Source organism: Tetrao urogallus, assembly GCF_951394365.1.
Source record: "Tetrao urogallus genome assembly, chromosome: Z".
NCBI lineage: Eukaryota > Metazoa > Chordata > Aves > Galliformes > Phasianidae > Tetrao > Tetrao urogallus.
Window position 1 is genome coordinate 48,747,211 of NC_136816.1, and position 22,971 is coordinate 48,770,181.

Consider the following 22,971-nt stretch of genomic DNA (forward strand, 5'->3'; position numbering starts at 1 on the left):
GCTTGCATATTTTTTATTGAATGTATGTCAAATTCAAGAAGTTTTGATTCCCACACAGAGTAGATAATTAACTGTAGATACTATGTAGCTCAAGCACTTTCACTACCACATCTTAGTACATCACAACCTTTATACCCCAGGGGAATACTTAAATAAACTGATTTATAGATGGGCTGACTGCATAAATGTCTGCCTCTGTAACTGATTGTTTTCACACCCACTGACGCCTGTGGGCATACACTTTCTGAAATAAAAAGAAAACATTTAATTTATTGCTTAATTGCTTGAATTGTAATTAGGTAATGAATTACAATTCAAATTAATATTTTACTACTTTAGCTTTATTTTTATTTTGGTATGCATCAAATGCTTTGTCTCTGTGGACAATTCCATAGTATCAGAATGAGTTTTCAATTTAACATGTTCAGGAGAGGCCACATTGGACCTCTCTACAGGCAACCCTCCTGCACTCTCATCCCTACTACAGGAAGGCTTTTGTGGAACTCATTAGCACACGACTGTATCTATTGAGCAAGATTATCTCTTTATTAAGAAAGCACCAACACCGTGGTCTTCAAAATTACTGGAATTTTATTTGCCTCAGGCTTATGACTTGCAACCAAAGACATTGTGCAAAGAAAGCAAAGATTAAGTACACTTTAGGGAAAAGGTGATAATCCACATTGGTAACATAGAAGATCAGTCTGATGAAAGAAGCCATCCATTACACTATATAGATTGCAATATTCAATAGCATTTTTCAACCCAACTTTTTTAATCAAGGAGAAAAAAGTTAAGCAAAGTTTACAGTAGACATAAATTTGATACAATTCAAAAAGCATTTTTCTGAAGATCGTCAAGCATAAGTGGAAAAACATAAATGGGACGAAATGGATGAAAGCTAACTACTGTACAAATATAAGCTATTAAACAAAGTTGCATATATGTACCACAGTGTAAAAAAAAAAAAAAAAAAAAAAAAAAAGAAACACAATACAGAAGAAATAAAAACCTCAAAAACTGCCTGATGAACAATAAAATAACCAGTGACTTTTAACGGCTTCTCCTGGTTATCAATGCTACAAAAGACTTTTTTTTGTCTTTCTGATGCCACTTAAAAACTTCTTATCAAATGATAAAACCAGGCAAAACCAAACCATTAACAAGCTAAACCCAGCCCATAGAAATATACTACTAACCCACATTTTCCATCAAAAGCTTTTTTTTGTTGTTTTTTTGGTTTTTTTTTGTTGTTTTTTTGTTTTTTTTTTTGTTTTGTTTTTTAAATCTTTGAGGCCCATTTGGTCACAACATTTTTTTTTTTTTTTTTTTTTTTTTTTTTTTTTTTTTTACACCATGATATCATATGTTTGTCTGGCACTATCCTAAAGCTAATTCATAGAGAAGAGAATACAGAAACAACCCAATGTCTATTTGACAAAATGAATTCACTGGGCATAAAATAGGAGAAGGGAGAAGAGAAGGGGAAGGGGTCAGTTCTGCCAAGAAAATAAACCCTATGGATCACTCATCATCACTTCCGCTTGCTTCCGACTGGTCCTAGAGGTAAGAGACACAAGACAAGTCAGAAATTCTTTGCCAGCTATTCTGTGGAATTTGTTAAAGAAGAAAAAAAGAAAGAAAAGGGACGAAAGATGACAATTAAATTGACACATCAAAGTAGACTTAAGAAATATAGTTATCTAATATTTCTCTTTCAAGACAGCTGCTGCAGACTTCCTTAGAGAGGAAAAGACACCAAGTAAGGAAAGATCAAGTACTTCTATCTATCCAGATGTTTAATAACAACTGGGAAGAGTTCGTTTTTCATTTGTTGTATTTATAGAAGCAACTCTAGTACCAAAAAAAAAATCAAGCTAAGAATTTTTCATTTGGGGATGAAAGCGAACAATCCACAAGATTTAAAGGTTCTAAGAAGGTAGGAACAGCTCCAAGAAATAAGCTCCAGACTTCTTGTCTTTCAGCACTGGGACCAGATCTCCTAAACACACCCAGACACAGTTAATACCCTTGCCAAATCCTCTTAAGATGATGAATACAGATTAAATATGTGCTTAAGCATGAATAAGTGAGAATTCTGACAGCAAGCAGGACAGGGTAGAGACGCAATCACTGTAACCACTTCCACAGTCTCAGTGAACAAAACTTACATTTTCATCTTGATCCTCATCACTATCATCATCACTCACAACAGGTTTGGCTTTTGCTCGGCTTTGCCTCTTCTTGCCCTTTCCTTTCTCCCGACTTTTTTCATCCTTTTTAGTCAGCTTGATTTTGACTTTCACAGATTTTGCTGCAGAAAATGTAACGTGCACATGAGTGTGAATAAAACAAACTACTGAAGGTCACCTATCAACTTCTAAATGCTGTCTCTGTTTTTAGAAATTTTCACCTGGTGGCAGCAAAAGATACTCTCCCTGTTCTTTGTCTGGACCATGGAACCATTAACCAGAATACTTGCTTTTACTTTTCTACTTCTTGATTGTTGCAGCAATATTGTATTAAGCTATGGAGTATAACTTAACCATTATACCTCTTCTTTTTCATGTTCAACAGGTAGTACCTGGTTCTATAAGAAGATGCAAACCTAAAAACACTTTCCTACCTCTATATAGACAAGTTTATTCTTTGTACAAGCAGAAAATTGTGTCATTTTAAAACTACAGGAATGCTAAATGGAGGTAACTGGCAAACCTGGAACAAACACCTTTCAGAAGAACATATGAAGTGCTTGATTTCCAAATGAACTTCTGAAACAGTATGTTCTACAGAGCTACTTGTTTTTCTAAGAACAGTTCAGGGCAAACTTCTAATGTTTCTTTAACCATACAGAAGGGGCAGCTGAAGAGTACAGATACTGTGTGGCACAAAGTGGAATGAACAGATGCCTCCATTTCCACTATATTACATTTCTGAATCTGCAGGAACATCAAGTATGGTGATTATGCCTCCACCAAACAAACACAAATCAACAAGGAGAACTGAAAGGCTGTATGGAGAAAGGTCTTTTGTATGGTCAATCCTTGCTCCATTTTGGCCATCAGTATGCTAGGACGCTTGTAATACATTAGTTAATTGGTGGAACAGCATATAGGCACCAGATTAGATTTCGAAATGGAAAAGACAAATAATTTCAACCAAGGGAGAACATACTGGCAGAATGTTTCAACAGGGGTTTCGAAGTCACTCTCCTTCTTGGAATACATGCTCCAGATTTTCCTGCATCGCGCCCTGAATACCTGCTGAACTTTCTGTCCATCTCTGTCCTATCCCATTACTTGGCTCTTAGAAGAATGGGTGTCACCTCCTGCTTCTGAAGCAATCTGAGTTCCAATTTGTCCTTGTCCCACTGAAGAATACTTGCACTATCATTTTAACTAGGTGATGAATTTCATGTTGCATCATGCCTGAAAGTCTGATCACTCATGGATCAAAACTGTACTTGGCCTTTCTAGTACTTTTACTTGCAAACAGTGTGAATAGGACAAAATGGGTTTATCAACAGTCATAGCCAGTCAAACCCATTCCCACATAACTCTTCTGTTGTTTGAAAGTACTAAACTCTTAGAAATACACAGCCAGAAGAAAAATAAAAAAAAAGACTTAAGTGGAATGCAGTAAACTTGGTAAGAAGTTATCTTCCTCCACAGAAAACTCAATCTAACAGCAGAAATCAGAACAACTAATTACCCCTACTAATTTTCATTGTTTAGATGGGACTCACATTCTGACTCTGACTCCTCTTCATCATCATCATCTTCATCATCATTGCTTTCTTCCTCACTTTCTTCTTCTTTGGCAATCTTCTGTCGTGCACTTTTGAACACGGACTGAAGAACAATGGAATCCTCATAGATCTACAATGTGAATACAAACCTAAGTCAGAGCTGTAAAATCAAGCAGCACGAAAGGAAATCATACTGCACACCTTTATTTCTGCTGGAAACCTATGGACTATATGGTCTTTTAAAATTACAAGTAACAGTTGATGTTGCATGAATTTTACAAGAAATATCAACATTGACTTTTTATTTTCTGAATAAAAAAAAGTTGTCAATAAAGATAAATAAATTTGTCACAAAAAGAGTGTCTTAAAATATCTTGTTTTAAATGTCCAATTGTTTGTCCAATTAAATGCTTTCCTTTATTGTTTCTATTAACACAAGGGCTTTTTCACATTTTCATTACATTTTAAGTGTTGAAAACCTCCCAACATGACAACCTTCAGCAGTAAGCACCTCAATTATAAAACTGGATTAAAGTATAGTATTTACAGCAACAAATGACTAGCTTTTATGTTAGTTATCATTAGCTTCTCCAGAAGCCCAAACCAGCTGCAAAGAAATTTATTTATCCCTAGCATCCCATCCTTTTTTGCAGATCTCAAAAGGCTGGAAAATCAGTGCCTGTCCCAAACTTAACATCTTTCCTTAAACACAGGCTAACTTGCTGAGCACTTCTGTCATACCAGATTTTCACTTCAACATCAAGCATCTATATACAAGAAGGCCACACCTGGCTTTTAATGCATTTCTCAGATTAACATAACAGAGATATAGTCTCCCTAAATAACTAGGACTTCAGAATCATCTTAACATAGGAGCTTGTCTATTTTGCTTTTCAAGAAGACAAAGCACTGGATAATTAAGAATAGTTATATATGCAACAGTAAAGGGTCACAAACTGTATTTGATTTCCTCATCCTCACTTTCTCCTTCAGCTAAACAAAATATTTTCTTGTATAAAGGAACACTGTCTATTAGTGAGAAAAATGGGAAGATTTTTGGCTGTCATTATACAAGCTGCACATTAAAACTGATAAAACCACTCTCATACTTTGCAGGTTCAGAAAGAATTGGAAAAACTTGGTTCAGAATACTTCATATGAAATACACAATCTTTTTTTTCAGTTTATTTCCAAGTACCTTTCATAAAAAGTGACTTTCAGTGCAGTTAGTACCCTGTTTCCTATTCCATAAATACTCCAGTGACTTTTGTTAGGAGATGTTAAGATGGCTTGTAAATATGGGCCAAGTGTTACCTGACACCCGAGATACATAATGATGATGACTGTTTTGTAATGGCTCTTCTTTTCCTTTTGTCTTGTGCCACTACTGGGATTTTAGATCCCAGAGTGTTTTTTTTTCCTCCAAGAGTAATCATTACCGACACTCTCTTACACCTAAAATTTTTAAAGTTTCCGGCCCCTAGAAGACTCTGAATTTCTCTTGAACGTATTTCCTTTTCTTTCCCATAGGCCCAGCATATTGTTCTTAGGGTTGCCTTTCAATAGCCTTGCAATTTTTTCTTAGAGAAAACACATTTCTAAGACAACAAGAATTAAAGAAGAGCACAAGATGGTATTTTGAACTCCAGCCATTACATATTTTAAGATCTCACTGTGATCCAGACTTTTTAACAGAATGTCATAGAAAAAATAAAGGGGTTTTAAAAAAATATTATCTTTCTAAATACGGAAGTCTTTGTAGATGCTCACTGGCTATTATGACTCAGGAAAGATTTAGAGCTTCATTCAGAAAATAGAAAGTTTTCTTACTTTGACAATAAAACTGATTCCAATAAGAATCATAAATGGAACAGCAATAACAGAAGAACTTCCTTCAAAATGAGAAAAACAGTGACAAAGAAATTTAAAATACCGCAAATTTTTAAGACAAATTTTTTTCTGTTTCAAAAGACATGCATTGTTTTAACTTCTTACATGTCTGTTTTTCATTTGACCCTTACAATGTTAAAAACTTTTGAAACTGCTGAGGTTTCACTGAGCACAAAAGCCTCAAAAAACAAGTCTGTCTGTCTCTGAAAACCTCTCCTAAGATTTTGGCTCAAATGGAACTCTTTGGCTTCAAGGAAAAGAAATATGCATTAACACTAGCAAAACAAACATGCAGAATTTCACTTGATGTTGCTGTGTACCTGAACAGCTCTGTTTGAAGTAGCCTTTTTGTTTTGGGTGTGCACACAATAATCCAGTTTACTCGAGTAAACTGTTACGTCACAGCAAAGGTAGAACTAAACTATCACAACAAATATAAGGACCTTAAAAACTGGAGGACCACTGGAAAAATGTCCCACAATTCACTAGAAATAAAAAGTAAGTTACAGGAATATAGTATAGAAACTTAAGCAAACAAAACAAATCAACAACAGCAACAACCAAAACTTAGACACAGATTGTTTAGGATTTATACAACAAAAAAGTAATTAATTCTGGTAATTAATATTTGTATGCTAGCATGGAGAAAAACTCTGAAGCTGGTTGAACTATTTCCAAACAGAGTAACAACATCTTGAATGCTTATACCCATTCAAGAGTGTTCCTGCCAAATCTATCACTCCACATAACAAGAGACCAGTTCCAGATTAGCAACTCATGCCATTCTCATCAGCATAATTATTTTTTTCACGTAGCTACTGGTTTTTACTTTTCCCTTTTTAACTACTGTCATCCTCCCCCTCCAACAATTTTAGTGGTACTTCTTGGGTAGGTTTATCTTTGTTTTTTTAATTCACAGCTAGTTTACTGCTACTTGACTAAGTAGCAAACTGGTATTTTACTTTTGGACACTTAGTAAAGGCTCTCTTCCACAGTTTGAGTCATCACTATTTCTATTAAAATAATTTTAGCAGATATGTTTACAGGCTGTTTCTGTATAATTTAACATAGTGAAAATATCACACGTTTATATGACACAGAAAGCATTTTCTGTCTCTATTAAGAAAAATAAATACAAAATGACCAGTTGTATTCATCAATCCTGTATCTAATTGCATGTTTCAATGTTACATCTCAATTTTTCACATACATTCACCTGTTTAGCAAAGGGTTATCAATAGCATATAGTTATTCAGATGATGCATTAATACTGGCCACATGAAACCTCCAGCTAAATTTACCTAGGCTTCCTGAAAGGAATTTTTTTTTCTCTTTCAGATTATTGAACTGGTTTTCAGGTCCTTTCTTCAATTTAATACTGTATTTGTAGCACACAATTTAGACTCCTCTGCAAAAATATGTATCTTATGCTACATTTCACTACGTCATGTGACAATTTTCCCATTTTGTAGTCTCTCATTTTGCATCAGCGTCCTCCGTTCCTATTTTACAAGACTGAGCACAATCGTACCTTTATAACATTTGAGGTTAGAGATTTTGCTTTGTAAACCTCTGAGACTCAACTGGAATTAATTATTACTAAGTTTCAAAACGGGTATAGATCTTTCAAAGAAAGATCAGTCTGACGGTAAAGAGAATATAAAATCTCATACACAAACTTCACATCTGGATCTTGAATTTCTATCTTGCAGTAGCAGAGCTGGAGAGTTCACTGCTAAGTACTTCCTCTACAACTGGAATTAGCTGTACAATTATACCTGCTCCTTCTGCCGTCCAATCTGGCAGCACAAACCAATGTATAACTACATAAACAGGGATCCAGCAGAGATTCAAATGCTCCTACAATAGCTGGGAACTACAGGACAGATCAAAACAAGCTGATCTCAGAACTTGACTCAAAACCAAATTCTCTGCATGCTCCCACTTCAGCTGTGACCAGAGAACTTTGGATAATTCTAACCATCTGTCATTTTCCTCCACTTAAAATAAGAATTAAAATACAGCATTTATAGGCGCAGTATAATAATCAGTTAAGAACTAAAAGTATCAGGAAGGGAAAATCTGTATGCGTAATATTAGTTTGGTCAGACCTGTGATCCCTCCAGATTGAATGTCTGAGCATTATGACACAGCAACATGACATCCTTCTCCAAATCCCCAAGACTCCGATATTTATGGTTGCGAATCCTTTCCTGTTGCATTTGTTGAGGAAAACGAGAAGTACAGAGAGGCAGTGATGCAGGAAAAAAAAAACAAAAACAAACAAACAAACAAACAAACAAACAAAAAAGTAGATATAGAATTAATCTTTGAAAAAACATTATTTTTAAAAATTCTACTTAAGTATCAAAACAGGTGCCTATTTAAAAGAAAGAAAGGAACAATAAAACGTATCATGAACGTAATACTAAAAAAAGTCACAATTGGGCAATAGGTATAAAAAACATGCAATTGCTGTGTAGAGTGGAAGGGCCAAAAGCTACAAATTTGAGTTCTTCTGGTAAAAGGAATTTCAGTTTCTTCTCTTCTGCATGGACATACAATATGCTACAATATGAACAGCATTACAGTTGCATCATCCAGTGTGCAACAAGTTGCCTAAAACCCACCTGACAAACTGCTTGGATGTTAGTTTAGGGATTACTATATTCTTCTACAAGAGTTTTCAAGATAAAGATTTCTTTATATGGCTCTTTATTGGTTCTTTACAAAAACCAGATTGAGATGTCCACTAGAACAGGTTGCCCAAGGAGGTTGTGGATGCCCCATCCCTAGAGGCATTCAAGGCCAGGCTGGATGTGGCTCTGGGAAGCCTGGTCTGGTGGTTGGCGACCCTGCACACAGCAAGGGGTTTGAAGCTTGATGATCATTACGGTCCTTATAAACCCAGGCCAATTTTTGATTCTATGGTTCTACATCATCTCTGAAAGTGTCATTCATGTAACTGCTGCATTTTGATTTAACTTTGAAATTAAGGTAATATACTGTGATACAAAAGAAATAAAATTCATAACAAGAGATGTGATAACGTTTAACATCCAAAACACAGAGGTAGATTCAATATGCATATTGCGGTCATTTATATACTGACTTCATACTCACCAGTGTCTAACAAAAAGAAATATAGGAATCTCCACTTCCAAAAATGTTCTTACCTTAATTTTTTTGAAATCCACTGGTTTCCTAATCAATTCATAATATTCTGGTAGCTCTTTTCTCGATGGGAGCTGAATGAAGACTTCACTTAGCTGCCGTCCAGAGCTGTTGAAAAAAACAAACCCAAACACAAAGCCAAGAACTATTACAACTTTCTCACACATACGGGTCATACAATCAAATCATTAAAAAACAGATTAACAAACAACAACAGCAAAAATACAACCCCAACCCCTCTTCTTTCAAAGAACTAGAAAGTGATCTCTTAATTATGTTAATCTTATTATTATTTTAATAAATTGATACAGATAATTGATTTACAATTTAATACAAATCTTTCTGCTCTGTCCTAAAATATCACCACCATTAGAGGATCAGAAGCGTCACGGAACTTCATGAAAGCAGGATCAGGACTTGAATAGGAATAAATACTGTAGTGCTTTGACAAGTGCAGTCTTACCCTTTTCTAACCTTTTTTTCATAATTCCTAGCATGCACCCCTCCTGCCACTCTATGTTCCTCAGTCATTTTATAGTTGCTTTCATATCTCCTGGTCACACTGCACCATTTGTTCATGTTGACTTTGGTTATACCAGACACTGATTGCCATCAGAACAACTAGATACATTATTAACTTCCATTAATGAGTGTTAGGATCCTGGAAAGATCATTCTGACGGTACTGAAAATCTTTACTGTGATTTGTACTTCTTCAATTATCTGAAATAATGTGATAGGTTATTTACAATCATCTGTTTCTCTAGGACCATGTCATATTATTTGAAGGTGTCTGGAACTACTGAAGTTTGCAGACTTACCATTGTTAACCCTCTGGTTTGTTTATTTATTTATTTAAATTTTCCCACATGTAGCTCTTCAGCTACTTATATATGTATATATATACAATAGATGACTGCAAGATATTTGGAGATTAAAGGTATTGATGGCACTTACAAGTGTAAGGTTGTGTTTGTTTGTTTTTTTTCTTTTTGAATCTCACATCAAAATAGTGGAAAAAAATCTCTGCTGAGAAGAACTGCAGAGCATTCACATGCCATTTCCTGGCTCTGTTCACATACTTCCCTCTCTCACAGCCCTGTGAGAGGAGGAATTGGATGGTAACTTAACATGCAAAACATTCATAGGAATTGAGCAAGGAGAAGGCTGCTGCCTAGTCTCAGTCTCCATCTCAGCTTCAATCTCGCAGCCATCATCCATAACAGCATGGGATATTAACAGTCATGTTAAATTGATACTGGATCAAAGGTTAATTGAGGCAATTCTGCTACAGAAGATAAGGATGGTGAGAAGTGCAGAACAGCTTTGCCCTTTGTGAAATTTATGAATGCCTGCTTATCACATCATTATCACATCTAATGTCTCATCTATTACTAGAATTTTTAGAGGCACAAACTTGCTTTGGGAACCTGAGAGATCAATGAATAAGAATGAACAGAACTTTAACATTTCCTAAGCAGCTGTTGCTCACCTAATCCAAGATCTACTGTTCTCAGAATGCTTTTGCTCATTATATACTCTGCATTAGAGAGACAATGATATTAAAGTTCTAATCATAGCTTGCTAATCAATGTCATCCAAATGATATCCCTAGGGACAACTTGCATCTGGAATACTGTTCTATCTAATGTTAACACTGTATATGCCCCTACCTCATCATCATTTTTTCTGATTTGCAGCCGCAGAACCTGTTACCTGGTCTGCTTACAGTAACTGCCAGACTCCTGCCCCCTGGCTGTTTCTGAAAGATTATGGCACGAAGAAAACCATACTTGGTGCTGCAGCTGCACAGTGAGATAAGAAGGTGTACTGTGCCACTACATCAGCAAGGTAAGAGTTAAACATATATACACTACACAAATACTGGTATAGACAACCTGACGGACCATTTGCACGTCACACAATACTCCAGACAGTTTACTAGCAACCTCAGCCAACAGATCACAGAACTATAGGGACTAGAATGGACCTCTGGAGATCACGTAATCCAGTAATCCAACATTCCCAAATAAATCTAGTTCATTTGGGACTCCCTCTGTTACAGAAATACACAAAATGAAAAAATGACAACAAAATTGTCATCCCAGATTTTACCATCTCTCTCCTGACAGAAAATAATTGTGATGCTCTCAGGCCATTGTATCTTCATATCTCCTTCAGCAGTGAATTACAATAAAGAGTCAAATTCATTAATTTAATACTTGTCCTGCTGAAGTGGTAGTCATTTATACTACATTTGAAGTTACTGATCCTGTTAATGATGTTTGTGAGTGACAATGTCACATCAGATAACAGAATCTGTCTTCATCTCAGACTACTAAGAGCAGTTTTTTAAGAACACACTACACAATTTATAAAATACATAGTTGCTTTCAAAACTTTATACAGTGCTGATTTGGATTTGGCATGCAAATACTAAGTTATCGCTGCTGTATTTTAAACTTCAGCAGCTTCCTTCTAACAAAGACATCTATTTGAGAAGAAATAGAAAACCACTGAAGCAGATGTTGCTTCATTTCATTCATACATTTCAGAGTCTAACAATATTATTTAAGTATGAACAGCTACTAATAATATCCTAATTTTTATCAGATTCTGAAATAGATTATGTATATTTGCACTATTTAAAAAGTTTCCTATAATTACACAGCCTTTTATTCAATAGCTCCAAAATTCTTCCCCCCCCTTTCTTCATACTTGCACACACCCTTATATTGTATTGTTTGAAAAATATAACAGTAGTAAACTGTTACACAGCAATATTCTATTTTCAAGGTATAAATCTAGCCAACTGCAGCTTCCTCACACAGTCTATTAAACTAAGAATGCCACAGAAAACCTTCCAGCTTTTGCTTGATGTAATTAATTACTGAGAATCACTTAAGGTCATGAAAAAAAAAAAAAAAAAAGGAACAACAAAGCACTAAGGGCATGAAATATGCAACAGACAGAAAAGGAATGCCTGATCTTGTCTACGCAGATCAATAACAGCTTATTCTGTCGTACCATTTTTATAAAATCTCCTCTCACAAGGACTGTTATCTTCTGCTCTTTGCCTATATTGAAAAATCATCTGACACTTTCTGACAGTCACGGTCTGTGTTAGTCGTACAAATGGAGCAAATTATTAATAATTAATCATTATTAAAGCAATGTTCAGATTTCAATCCCCATCCTCACTTTTACAATTAGAAAAAAATAACAACTTGCAGAACTACTCCATGCGCAGTAAAAAAATCACTTACAGTTGCCTGGCAACTAGCAGGATACATGCTGGAGGGAAGAAGGATCAGAATAAATTATGAGAGCTGACAGTGAAACAGCCAAGGCTGACAGCTCACTGCATCAGTCCTATGTGGTCACATGCAAATACTAAATGGTAAGCAAGCTAAAACTCATTAAGAGATATTACTAATTTTTTAAAAGATTTTTGCTTAGGAAGTATTTGTGCTCAATGTTTCCAATTTTACCTTGGAATTGTTTACAATGTGAGTGTAAGTACATACTTCCACTCATTTGGTATTATTGTTAGTAGAATTGAATGCACGAACAATTAGGCTTAATTCATGCATATCTGGTTTTGTTTCCCTTTTCCCTGGCAGTATGGGGCCAGAAGCAAGTTGCAACCCATCTAGCAAACCACTTTCTGTTTAGGATTCAAAAGAGAGAGACAATTGCAAAGATGAAGATCTATGATGCCCTCATATTTCTAGCAAATCTCACACTTCTTTGTTAACACTGAAATCCAATGTAGAGTGGTTGAAACGAATGCTGACAACCAGAAACACAGTAAACAAATCACAGCTCCTGCGTGAGTGAAACTCAAAATGATGTTTGCTAAACAAACAAACATTCAAAAAAAAAAAAAAAAAAAACCAATTGTGTCTCTAAAGAATTTAAAGAAAATAAATGAAGAATCACCTTACTGTGTTCAACTTCAAAGAGTAATCCACATAGGCAGGGAGGTTATTCATTTTTGTTGGAAGTATTTAGTGATTCATCTTTTTTGAAACTGACCACAGTAATAAATGGTGGACCTGTCCCTATCACTGAAATTGAAATGAGTACAAATAGTAACTAATATTCCTGAGATATGGATATATATTCCATAGCTTTGGCTTGACTATAAGTAAGAATTATTTCCTTTGCATTTTTGAATATTTGATTGAGTACCAGTTGGCATAATTAATTAACAGTTAGATCAGCAATGGCTAGTTACATTACTCACATGTTACAATAGTTAAAAACTGCCAACCTGAGAAAACTGCTGGAGAAAGTTTGAAAGAAAAATTCACTTAATGTAAAGAGAAAAACACTCTCTCCCAGAGCTGTGCTCTATCAAAATCAGAATACTATAGCCACCAATTTAAACATTTTATTTTTAAACAGGCAGTGATAATAATACAAGGACTCACAGAATGAAGCAGGAAACACGGGTAGGACACAACAATTCCAGCCTCCAGTTTTCTTATCAGTTTTATTAAATGTGGTCAACAGCCACTCACAACAAGGTAGAAGCTACTAGGCACAGCATTTAAGTCCTTACTCTAGGTAAGGCTGATGAGCAGTGAAGAGTTGGATCACAAATGTAAATCACTGCCTGTAATTGACCTGAAAAGGTCACGGGTCTCTTAAATATAAAGTTTCTATCTAAACAAAGGTAATGCAAAGCAGCAGGTAACACCAACAGGAACCTAAACTGTAAACTCTCATGCAAGGCAGCAGTGGACTACAGATTTGTATGGATGCTGAAGGATTATAAGGTATGAAGTACCATTCTTTTTTTCCCGCTTAACTGCAACAATCAAGAAAGTAAGCAATCTTCACAGCTTGTCTTCCTCTACAATAATTAAAACAAAAAACAAAAAAAACAAAAACAAAAACAAAAACCCTCCAAAGGAAGAAAAAACATGTTTTTTGGAGGTAGGCATTCATGTGCATGATGCAAAGCTCAAGCATGTGGTATGCAAATTCCTTAGTCAGAAAACAAATAAACCTCTCTCTCCAGTAAAACTGTTCTTCCCTTCAAAAGGCTAAAGAATTTCAACTGGACTACCACATTAACTCTGCTTTCCAAAAATACAGCGTGAATGTTACACGTTATTCTCTATATTATGCAATCCTGTCGGCATTCCTAATTTAGAGGGAAGAGAAGACAAATCAAAATCATCAAAACTAAAAATGAGTGACAGTAATCTGGGTTGATGCACTCTCTTTTAAACAGGTGATTTATACAGAAAGATTAAAATGACGTACCGAAGGTGTAAAGGCATCCAAATACTATTGGAAGTCAAGAAGTAATTTCAACAAAATATCAAATTAAAATACACTGAAATTTATTACACGCAGAGCCTGTAAAGGAAATGTGCCCATTTTACACTGGAGGATCAGAATCAATGTGCTTTCAGGTCCTTGAATCTAAGACCCTACTAATAAGCAATCATATGAATTTTTTTAATCAAGGAATAAATCCTAAATCTAGATAGCTATTTTTGCTTCTCTATTCCCTACAGAAGGATGCTGCAAAACTCTTTTTAGTTACTAATTTGAATACATTCTTGACTGTTTACATTCACGTAGCCTTGTGATCACCATTTTGTATTCTACTTATTTCCACATTCTCCCAGTGTTCATGCTTTCTTTGTTTCTCTGGTGAATTTACTGAAAGCAATCATCATCTCCTCTCAGACTGTGCTGCATGAGGATAAATAAAAAACCCTGTTTCCTCTTGCAAGACTCTCTCATCCTAGTTATCACTACAGTAGCTATTTACAGTAGTTAAAGTATAAACTAATCTTCCTTATTCAATGAAGGCATTCCTTAAGAAACATTAACTCTATCACATGTAATGATATCTGTATTTCCTTACTGGCAATACTGTTCTCTGCGCTAAATGCTAGAGTTCTTTCAATATTTCATTGCCTTGTAATTTTCCTATCTACATTCTCTCTATCCCCTTAAACTATCCCTTTGTCTTCACAACCAATATCACTATCCTTAATGAGAGCTAAATAAGCATTCATTTAGCTCTGCAGGCCACAGAGCATCTGTCCTATGAAGAAAGGATGAGGAACCTGGGAGTGTTTAGCTTGGAGAAGGCTCTGGGGAGACCATACTGCAGCCCTCCAGTACTTGAGCCGAGTTTATAAGCAGCAGGCTGATAGTGACAGGTCAAGAGGAAATGACTTGAAACTAAAAGAGGAGGATTTAGATATTAGAGGGAAATTCTTTACTTGGACAGTGGTAAGGCATTGGACCAGAGACACTGTTTGGATGTCCCATCCCTGGAGGTACCCAAAGCCAAGTTGGATGGGGCCCTGGGCAGCTTGATCTAGTGGGTTGGCAATGATGCCACGGCACAGGACTGGAAGTGGATGGGCATGAGGTACCTTCCAGCCTAAGCCAGTCTATGATTCTATGATTTATTTACTGTGTCATCCTCACTGCACACTACATCTTTCCTTATTCCTTTTTTATTAATATAAATCAAGAAATATTTTCCAGAATGTTCAATATTTCCTGCAAGCTTTAACTTACTTCTGGGAATTCTCACTTCTTTTTCTCAAAAAGACAATTCTGAAACAGTTTCAGATTTCTTCACCATTTTTTTTTCTAGAAACAGCCTTTATTCTTCTCTTTCATCTAGCTAAAGCTTCTTTTCCCAGAAGACTATCCTTCATTTTAATATTAACATTTCACAATACTTCCACCTTAGCAAATTCAGATCTCATTCACATTAAAACCTCAGTTTACTGAGCTGTTTTCCTTAATTTATCAAACCCTACTCTTTCCTCCATCTGTCCATTTAATTTACAATGAAGAAACCAGATTACTTAATCCAAAATTACTCTCCACAGCTGTATTCCATCTGAGTAGATGCTGCAAAAAGTTGGAAAATCTAGAGTAAGAAAAGATAACATTTTTAAGATCAATCTTAAAAATCTTTCTTCTCTGTCATAGCCTTACTTAGAACATTCTTCCCAGACGTTAAGTGATTCTGACCATCTCTCCATGTTGTTTTTCCTCCGCTGAAGATTTATTCTCCAGTCTAAACCATTACAGATGAAATTTAGACTAACTATATAGGTTTCACTTATAATAGAGAAGAGAAAATTGCTCTGCATCCGTAGTTCTGCTCTGCTACAGCTGGTAACATATTTTATCCTTCGATACTCGAAGCTGAGTACGTATACGAATACTGAATACGAACAGAGCATACGTAAAATTTAAGAATGTAACACTGATTTCAACACACATTTTTACTTCTCCACAGCACTTACTTCACAGTTTCGCAAATTCAGTTATGACTATTTGTTTCAGCAGTACTAAGATAAATGCTTATCAACACAAAGCGCCTAAAGAACATCATCCAACAGTATGATCCAAAGCACAGCTGCCTGAAAGATGTAGCAGCATGAATTTGACAAAGTGCTCAACAGTTCTCACTACAAAGTATCCAAACAGAGCCAAAGATTTTAACAGTGCATAAGAATTCATTTTGTCCGTCTTTACCATTTGCTTTATTAAATGGGATATACCTCCACGAGGATGTGACCTCAATGCTAACTTTCATGGCTTGCATAGAGTTCTTTAAAAGGATTTTACAACTAGTTAGATATCTGCTTCTGAATTTTGTTTTCAAAAGAATCATATGCTGCATTCCTCTACACCAAATACTTGTTTTAAATGCTGCTAATTTGCCCAGTCTCTCTTTGACCTTATTTTAATAACTGCAGCTCGTGGTGCTGGTTAGTAAAGCTTAGATCCCTCAAAATGGATGGGGCTTTAGGATCGTGGTCTAGTGGGAGGTGTCCCTGCCTACAGCAGGGGGACTGGAACCAGATGATCTTAAAAGTCCCTTCCAATCCAAACCATTCAATGATTCTATTATTATTGTCAGTATTATAGCTTTTAGCTCTCTTAGACATTGACAACCCATTCTATTTTGTTTCAAACTTCTAGAGTAAGCAAGGAAAACAGTATACTTCTCACCAAATGGCTATAACAGAACTCAAGGACAGGATAACAATTAAGAAACTATTTGGAGATTCCTTCTTCACCTTAACATTAACCAGAACCTGCGCGCGCGCACACACACACACACACACACACAAAATCAGTCAACTAAAACCCTATATATGTATGAGCTCTTCTCAAATGTAGAGAAACATGTAGAGAAGCTTTTTTAAATTCTGTCAGACTACAGCTCCATATACATTTTAAAGTTGCAAACGATTCTGTCTTGCAGAATTGAAAGACAAGCTCCTAGGACAGTGACTGGCATGCCTTTTCTCTACAAGCAGCACAGTTACTTGTATGGCAGAAATCAGATACAAACTTCCTGGGGAAGAAGAAACGAGCACAGTTTTTTATTTACCCAGCAACTATCAGTTACTATCAGTAATCATCCCCAGTAACAGTTTAACGCTATACAGGAGGCCCGTGGAAGTAACATGCTTGCTATTTTTGAATTGAGAGGTAGAAGCTCCCATCAGAAGCAGGTTAGCTAGGAAAAAGCTCCAGGATGGGGAGCCAAACCATGAGAAATCCTTTGTTATTATTCCCTGATCACTAGTCCTGAAATTTAAACACTTTTTAAGCTTCTCTGTTAGAAAGTCACAGCAAAATCATAGACACACAGAATGGTCTGGGTTGGAAGGGACCTTTAAGATCATCTAGTTCCAGTCCCACTGCTATAGGCAGGGTCACCTCCCCCTGGACCAGGTTGCTCAATGCCCCATCCAGCCTGGCCTTGACTGCTTCCAGGGAGGGGGCATTCACAACCTCACCTGGGCAACCTGTTTCGGTGTCTCATCAGCCTCTTCCAGTTTAAAGACATTTCCCCACATCCCTCATCTTTTGCTGCATGCCCTTATGAAAAATCCCTCCCCAGCTTCCCTTAGGCCCCTTCAGGTACTGGAAGGCTGCTACAAGGTCCCCCCAGAGCGTTCTTTTCTCCAGGCTGGTAGCCCCAACTTCCTCAGCCTATCCTCATAAGAGAGGTTCTCCAGCCCTCAGATCCTCTGGACCCCCCGCCCCCCTGCCCCCAACAGCTCCATGTCCTTGTGCTGACTGCCCCAGAACTGGACACAGTACTCCAGATGGGGACTTATGAGAAGCCAGTCATGCTTCCCTTGATTCAACCCAGGGCACTGCTGGCCTTCTGGCCTGCAAGTGCACATTGCCTGCTCATTTTGAGTCTTTCACGAGATGAGTATACTAAGGATGAACACATTAAGTTTGTCGTCAGCATCGTGCTCATCCTGTTCACTGCTGTGAATCCTCTTCTGATACAACAAACTTTAACAAGTACTCTGGAAAGTCCCCAGATCACAGAACGATTCAATTCAACAGTTAATGTGCCAAAGAAATCAGGCTCTGTATCCTTCACCAGATACTATCTAAGTTAACTTTCTGCAGCCGTATCTAGAATAGAAGCTGCAAAAATGAAGAAGTGCAACTTCCCATCAAAAACTCTGAAAGTTTCCTTACATGCAAAAATTGTACCGTTACTTTGTGTGGGTCATCTAATGCAAACACTTCACAGTTGTCTCTGAATGCATTTTATATTAATTTAGCTAAGATCAGTCTTTATATGACACATCTAATTCAACGTATGGTTAAGAAAGGATACATAAATAAAAAGTCTGTACTAAGATTTGGGAAATAGAAGCAGAGTTCAAAACCACAACTTCCTGAAACAAATCTGATTCAAAGGTGCTATTAACTAACAACTTCTTAATTTTCTCCTCCTGAAGCAAAGATGATTTTCAATTTGAAAATCTGCCAAATAAAAAATCTTCAAGTCATATTTTGGTTTAGAACCACATTTCTTCCTAAGGTTAAGTGATTAATTATTTTATGACGCTGAAATGGTTTGATGACCAGGCTTTTACCTCAAATGCATACAGCACATTATTCCCAGTATTTCCACATTTTTTCCTTTGGTAGATCAAGAGCTCAAAATACTGACCCTACATGTTTTGTGTAATCTAACAAGTCATGGGGAGAACTTGCCGTAACAAATTCATATTAATGGTTAATTAATTCAAATACATATTTGAAGAGATATTAATACAGGATGCACCATTCATTAAAGGAAAATCCTTCTCAAGCTGCATGTTCTGAAGTACACCTCCTAAACAGGACGACTTCATTTCTGAGTAGAACTCAATGCTTTTTTTTTTTTTTTTTTTTTTTAATACATATTTTTATTTCAACAAGTTCTATCAGATGGGTCTTCAAAATTTAAACTCTCTACATTAAACTCTCTACATTCATTTTACACTGGAACAGGTTGCCCAAGGATGTTGTGGACGCCACATCCCTGGAGGCATTCAAGGCAAGGCTGGATGTGGCTCTGGGCAGCCTGGTCTATTGGTTGGCCACCCTGCACATGGCAGAGTGTTGAAACTAGCTGACCTTTGAGGTCTCTTTCAACACCAGCCATTCTATGATTCTATGATGCTATATGATTCTATGATTAAGGAAGACTTCCAGGATTAAGCCCTAAGAGGAACTACTTTTCAGAAAGGCTGTGTAAGCAATTCATTCCGAAGACTGAAAATAAAACTGAAGCAGGACAGGAGGGTAGGGGGAAAAGAGAGAGAAAGTGCTCACCTGTCTTTGTAGTTTATCACTGTATCAATGATGGCATTCATTTGCTTTGTCAGTTTGGGTGGGTTAGGTGATAATTTCTCTGCAGGAGGTCTGCCTCTTCTTTTCTTTGCTTTCTCTCCATCCTCCTTGCCAGAGTCCTTATCCACATTTCTTCGTCTCTTCCGCTTTTTAAGCCGAACTTCCTCTTCCATTTCTTCCAAATTGCCGTCTTCAATCGCCTGAAAGTCATGGATTCAAAAAGTACAATTTTAAAACAAAGTATGTATTGCAAAAAGAAATAACAAACTATATTTAAAAACATAAGTGCAGCCCCAAAGGATGCAGATAATGCAACTCTAAATACTCAGTTCACTTATCCGAAAAGTTTTCCTGCATAAAAAGAGTTCAACAAAAAACTGAGTTGCTGGCAAAGTGTGCTGATACACTGCACACTAATTTGATCTAAAAATCCTCCAGTCCTCTAAATGAATAAATATTTATCTGAACCTTAAATTTCACACCATGTCACAGTTTCACAGAAAATGAGGGCCTGTGGTACTGTGTCAGTAAGTATACAGAAAACAGTTGTTTGTTACAACTGGCAGTTCTTGATTATTTAGCTGTACACAAAACAGAATTTTATGTTGCTTGATTTCAAATAGGACAATCTACACTACACTCTGCTCCCAAAACCAGATCACACACAGTTCTTTGTTCACACAAACAATGCACAGCTAACTTACACATTAACAATAAGAATCAGATTCTCTTCCGAATAGTTTAAGTAACTTACAAATCATCTAAACATTAAAGCCAGCTATTAAGTACATAATTTTCTTCTACAACGGTACCTTAAGAAAAGAGCCAGAAGAACTGACAATACAGTGCTCTGCAGTAAAAAGCACTCATAACATGGGATGCGGAAAAAAAAAAAAAAAAAAGGAAAAAAAGAAGCACCGCCACACAGTCACAAACAACGAACAGCGGTTTCCATTACCTGGATGTTTGCTTTTAATCAGACCCAGCAGCACCATACAGGGAGATTAAGAAAAAAAATTGCTACCAAAAACAAAACAAACCAAAACCAAAACCAAAACAAAACAAAAAACCTAGGGAAAAAAGGAATCCGTTTACACAATGACTTAACAGATCCATGTGATAAACCAAAAAGCTGAACTTTTCTTCCTTTGAGAAAGGCTCCCCCCCTTCCCACTCAAAAAAATAAAATAAAATAAAATAATAAAAAAGAAAAGAAAGAAAAAACACCTGGGTCATAAAGGAGCTGGAATTAAAAGGAAAAAAAAAACCCCAAAGAAACTTAAAACTAGTCTTTCTGATTAACGCTTTCTCAGAACGTAACTGTTGTTGATATTTGTCCCTTTTGCCTCTCAATATTGCCTGGAGTACATGCGAATGCTAATCAATCCTTTCTCGAAGCTGAAAGAGCTCTAATCATAAGGCAATTACCTTCATTTTTCCACAGCACCAAACATGGCTAATATTTATGATCATGTGAGCATAACAATCTACATGAAAAGAGTCATTACAGCCCAGACATAATTTCTTTCAATTGTGTACAATGTCTCTTGAAAAACGTTTTGTGAACAAAACCTGGTGCGCAACACAGAACAACCTGGCATGTTAAAAACACCAGTGGGATTTCAAAATCTGTTTCCTATGCATTCTCCAGTGTGCAAATCCACAGAACAAACACGAACACACAGAATCCTGAGGGACAGCCTGAAACTAGGCCTTAATAATGAAAAAACAATTTACATCATGCTTCCACAGCACTCAGATAACCATTATGAAGGAGGCTTGAGATCTGATGAGTTAGGAAGAAAAAAGAATGAAAAAAAATCTGCACACAAATTCATTAATATTCATTTGGCTAAAGCAGGACACCCACTACAAACCACTGCAGCTAACGAAGATAGAGAAATTTCTCTGCATATCTTGGAAGCTAGAAATGCTAATAATAAATACAGCATGCAAGGCTGTCACCAGTTAATGTCACTGCTCTCCTTAAGCACACAGTGGTACACAGAATTACAGAGAGCACCGACTTTTGATGTGTTAAACACCTACACATGCCTGTGACGTACTTCTACTGAATCTTCAAGACAGCAATGAAAAAGGATATTTACCTTACCACTATCAGCAGGCCAGCTATCGGAAATCACAGTTAGTGGGGATAAAATTAACAAGCCAGCAAAGCAGCGAGCTGCTAGTCTCTTCATCAGCTGATCAGGAAAAAAAAGAGAGCTGGGGAAAGGCTATGTTTTCATATACAAGTAATTTTATTTTACTGAAATTTAATACTGAAAGGATTGTGGATACTCAAATCTGCTGTTTCATTCTACCTACCACAAGGCCTGAAGCCTTCCTCCTTCAGCCTGCTTTGATATTGACAACTACTTATTGTATTTTTCCCTTCATTATTCTAGCCATCCAAATTAGATTTTTAGTTGAGCAGTTATTTATTCTTGCTAGTATTTCGACTGCAATGGCAAAATTAAACAATTTCACATATGAATCTAAATCTACATTCGGTTGCATGCATTTTAAAGAGATATTTATCACAGAAAATGTATTCCTACTGCTCTGCAGCGAGCAGATCAGGTTTTGGTTGCTGAAACTGATAAAATGCTATTATAATTGACAAGAAGGTAAAAACAAACAAGTTATCATTTTGTTAACTTCGGTATAATTTGGTTGTCTTCCAGAAAATTGGCATCTGCTCAATTACAATAATCTGTGTTTTTGTCTCGTTAAACGTTCTGCTCCCCAAAAATGTTACCATCGCCTCAGAGTATACAGCCATGTTATTTTATAATTATACATATAGCTCTTGCTTACAGTATACAGTAAGTTTAACAAAAAAAAAAAAAAAAAATCATGACAGAAGGAAAAAATAAAGATACAATTTTTTTTAAATGCTACACATTTGGCAATGAAATAAAACTTCAAAATAAAAATAAAACCCAAGGAAAATAACTCTTATGCTTCTATTTTTAAAATTAGTGACAAGCAAGTAGTAAACTAATGCATAGCTTACCACAGGCCTGCAAAAAAACACTAAAATTTTCTACTTACACCAATTGATTACTATAATCAGCTTTCAAAACTTACACGCACATAGGTAAACTTGGATAGTTTTTCTGAACTTAAGGCTTAATTTACAATTTCTTTTGACAGCGCTTGCAAACGAATTTTGAAACACAAGCAGCTCAAAAATGCTATTAATGTGACAACTAAGCAGTAAATCTACATTTTGGACATAAATTGTAGTATTTAAAACAAAACTTAAAACTTATTAGTTATGCTGCCCTAGATATGGCTTAAAACCCACAAAAATCTAGTAAGAGCAAAGGTGTTAACGATCTGTGTATGTGCTTACTCATGTGCATATACAACAAAATTTCTATTAAACTAATCCATCTGATTGAACTCCTATCTATAGGATATATATCTATATATCTATATATCTACAGGTAGTCCTAGACTACCGTTCTAGGACAGAAGTGCCACCGGTGAGCA

The 22,971-nt window shown here is 36.2% G+C and overlaps 1 protein-coding gene across 3 annotated transcripts in view; it reads right to left on the minus strand.

The window, feature by feature from the left end:
• Positions 1-1,294: 1,294 nt before the first annotated feature.
• Positions 1,295-22,971, minus strand: part of SMARCA2 (SWI/SNF related BAF chromatin remodeling complex subunit ATPase 2) — a gene marked incomplete at its 5' end in the record, with an annotated part of 94,772 nt that continues 73,095 nt past the window's right edge. For all 3 annotated transcript variants that reach the window (XM_079548347.1, XM_079548346.1, XM_079548345.1), the window contains 6 exons: positions 1,295-1,560; positions 2,172-2,314; positions 3,746-3,878; positions 7,750-7,851; positions 8,815-8,920; positions 19,453-19,670. In XM_079548347.1, the coding sequence (XP_079404473.1) occupies positions 1,525-1,560; positions 2,172-2,314; positions 3,746-3,878; positions 7,750-7,851; positions 8,815-8,920; positions 19,453-19,670 (738 nt within the window). In that variant the 3' untranslated portion in view covers positions 1,295-1,524. The remainder of the gene's footprint in view (positions 1,561-2,171; positions 2,315-3,745; positions 3,879-7,749; positions 7,852-8,814; positions 8,921-19,452; positions 19,671-22,971) is intronic.